The sequence below is a fragment of the Phymastichus coffea genome, unplaced genomic scaffold, assembly GCF_024137745.1.
Source record: "Phymastichus coffea isolate CEN01 unplaced genomic scaffold, Cenicafe_Pcof_1.1 PCOF00034, whole genome shotgun sequence".
NCBI lineage: Eukaryota > Metazoa > Arthropoda > Insecta > Hymenoptera > Eulophidae > Phymastichus > Phymastichus coffea.
Window position 1 is genome coordinate 3,435,982 of NW_026706845.1, and position 2,695 is coordinate 3,438,676.

Below are 2,695 nucleotides of genomic sequence, written 5' to 3' on the forward strand. Positions count from 1 at the left end.
CCAAAATTTTTTCAGAATTTTTGAAGACATTTTTGAAAATTCCATTTCCCAAGTTTCCCGAAAAATCAAAAATTGTCTCAAAAAATTTGAGAATGTTCCTCGAGCGATTCTAAGGCATTTTTGTTTTTATGAATTTTTTTCTAAAGACCATAGATTTTGAGAAAAAAGTTGATGAAGATTGAAAAAAAAAAAATTCGTTTTTTCCGCCATTTTGTAAAGAAGCGATGGTTCAAGGTAAACAAAAAAATTCCCTGTTAAACTTCAAATCCCATGATCACCTTTGATCACGGTCGCAAGGTGATATCTTCACCGTAACACTTCGAAAAAAAATCCTAAAAATTTTTTTTTTCGAAAATTTAGGTGTTTTTTATGTTTCAATCGAGCATATCTCTTTTCCTGTGAGTTTTATCATGATTCTGGCAACGGATTCTGAAAGAGCATGCAATTTTACATCAGAATATGTGGTTCAAGAATTACAACGCCAATTACATAGGAAAAAATGACTTTGGAAACGTGCAAGAAATTTTGACATTTTGGACGTTAATGGGTTAATAGATCCTAGTTTAAAAGATACGAAAAAAAATAATATAAATCCGTTATTAGATGCGTTACTAGATTTACCTGGGGGTTTAGAAACACCGGAAGAATTAGCAGAAGCAGAAAAATTCGCAGAAATATTACAACATTACGAAATAATGGATACTTTTGTAGCGATAGATTTGACTGAATTTGTTATTTTTGAAAAGAAAGATTTGTACGAAAGAAATGCTATTGATTATTTGATGGGCGTTGTTGTAAATGAGCTCTTGAAGAAAATTAAATGCAAGGAATGCGAGAAAGAATGTCTAGAAAATACTGACACTCCAATTACTGATGACGAATATTATACTTGCCGTAGAGAATATCAACATTCTGATGAAAATCTTCCTCAAATATCTTATTTGAAAAGACGTAGTATAAAGTTTAATAAAATTGTTAACTGTCAGTTATATGGATTTCAGCAACATTATCTTAGTCTTTGGCACCACAGACAATTAATTAAGAACTTAACTAAAGTAGTAGAACAATCAACGAATATAGAGTTTCTCGAATGGTTTGATAAAAATAATCCTTGTTATAATCATAGAATACATGCTTTAAAATTTTTGTTAAGACTTAAGGGGGGAGCCTGCTTTAGAGGCGTCAAAAAATTGATTTTTTCGAGAATTTTTTGGGGGAGGAATGAAATATCCGATTGGAATGAAACTTTCAGGGTTTATTATAACATGTTTCAAGAGTCTTCTTAAATTTTTTTATTAAAATACAAATCATATTGTGGCTCGTAGAAGCATTCGGCCGAGGCGCCTCCACTCTGTAGTTGTCGTGCGGCGGGAAAAATGCAGATCGCAATTTTCATCTGAAACAAAAAATCAGATAAAATTTCCATTCTCCAATAGTGTAGTTTCTAGGTAAACCAAAAAAATTAAAAAAAAAGTGAACATTGAACAATTTATCGCTAAATGAACAAAAAATTTATTTTTTTTGAAAAAAAAATTCACTTTAGATTGTTTAAAAAGTTAGTTAATCTTAACTTTCTTAAGTTTTTTTAGGTTAAGCTTGAATAAAATTCAATTCCAAATAAAACCCACTTTGTCTCGTTTCGATAGGACGTTTAGTTTTTTTCCCTATCTTTCCCGCCAATTAGAAAAAATCGTAAAAATGCAAAACCGAGAAATTGCGCGTCAAAGTTTTCGTATATAAAAAAACGTAATTTTATTGAACTTACCACGTAACTATGCTAATCGGCGATTCCTGGTCCATATATTTGTTCTTCAGACCCTTCGTAAAACTAATTTTCGCCGAGATTTTCGAGTCTACGAGCTGTTCTGGTCTCTTTGCTCGCGAGTAGATTGCGTCTGTTTTCTCGGGCGATGCGCTCCTGGTCGGCTTGCCGAGAGCAATTCATGCATTGCTGTCCAATTTTCAAGTCTAATATCTGCATTGTTTGTAATATTGTACTATAGCCTTCATTGAACATTCCTCCAGCGATGTAGGTAGCAATCTTGACAATTTTAATGCCTGAGTGAAGGTATTTAGGTGTCATGCGCCACACAGTGGAATTGAACGACTCGTTCGCATTTTGTGTGTGTCCACCCAAGCATTTCGTTAGCAGATCGTCATTAGATAACTCCTCGTACACAGGACGAATGTGCTTCTCAACCTCTTCGTCGATGACACGTGGCGAATGTTGAAAATCAGCCAGTTTATTTGCTACCTCGGCTTTGCGCCACTTACACCAACTGTCGGCGCCTTCTGGGCAATGGTCGTGGCGAGGTAATTCATCCGTCGAGCAATAGTGATCGAGTGTCGCCATTATAGCGTTTTTCATGTCTTCCACAGAATTCAAGTTTCTTCGAATGGCCAGACCGTAGTAAATGGTTAATTTTTTTATTAAAGTCTCGGTGAGCCGCTTCTTTCCACCGAGCTTTTCTTGTTTTTTTTTGTTTCGGAGACGAGTACCCATGCGCTTTTGGACATGTCCCACGCACTCGTTTTTTGTCACTGTGAGCTCCGGGCCGTATGGATTACTGTTCAGAATGCCAAGAAATGTTTTGGAGTCGCCATCACCAATGTAATTACTGTACAGCCGGCGTGATTCGAAGAACAATTTTCCTCGTGGTTTTGATACCATTCTTCAAACTCATCGTCGTCCAAT

The 2,695-nt window shown here is 35.5% G+C and overlaps 1 protein-coding gene across 1 annotated transcript; it reads right to left on the bottom strand.

The window, feature by feature from the left end:
- Window positions 1–1,828: 1,828 nt before the first annotated feature.
- Window positions 1,829–2,368, bottom strand: LOC131663386 (uncharacterized). Its single transcript, XM_058933778.1, has one exon. The coding sequence runs from the start codon at window positions 2,366–2,368 to the stop codon at window positions 1,829–1,831; it is 540 nt and encodes a 179-aa protein (XP_058789761.1).
- Between the last annotated feature and the right edge of the window lie 327 nt (window positions 2,369–2,695).

What these genes read in the sequence shown, in the direction of transcription:
- LOC131663386 (XM_058933778.1), bottom strand. Translation starts at nt 2,368, where the DNA reads ATGAAAAACGCTATAATGGCGACACTCGATCACTATTGCTCGACGGAT.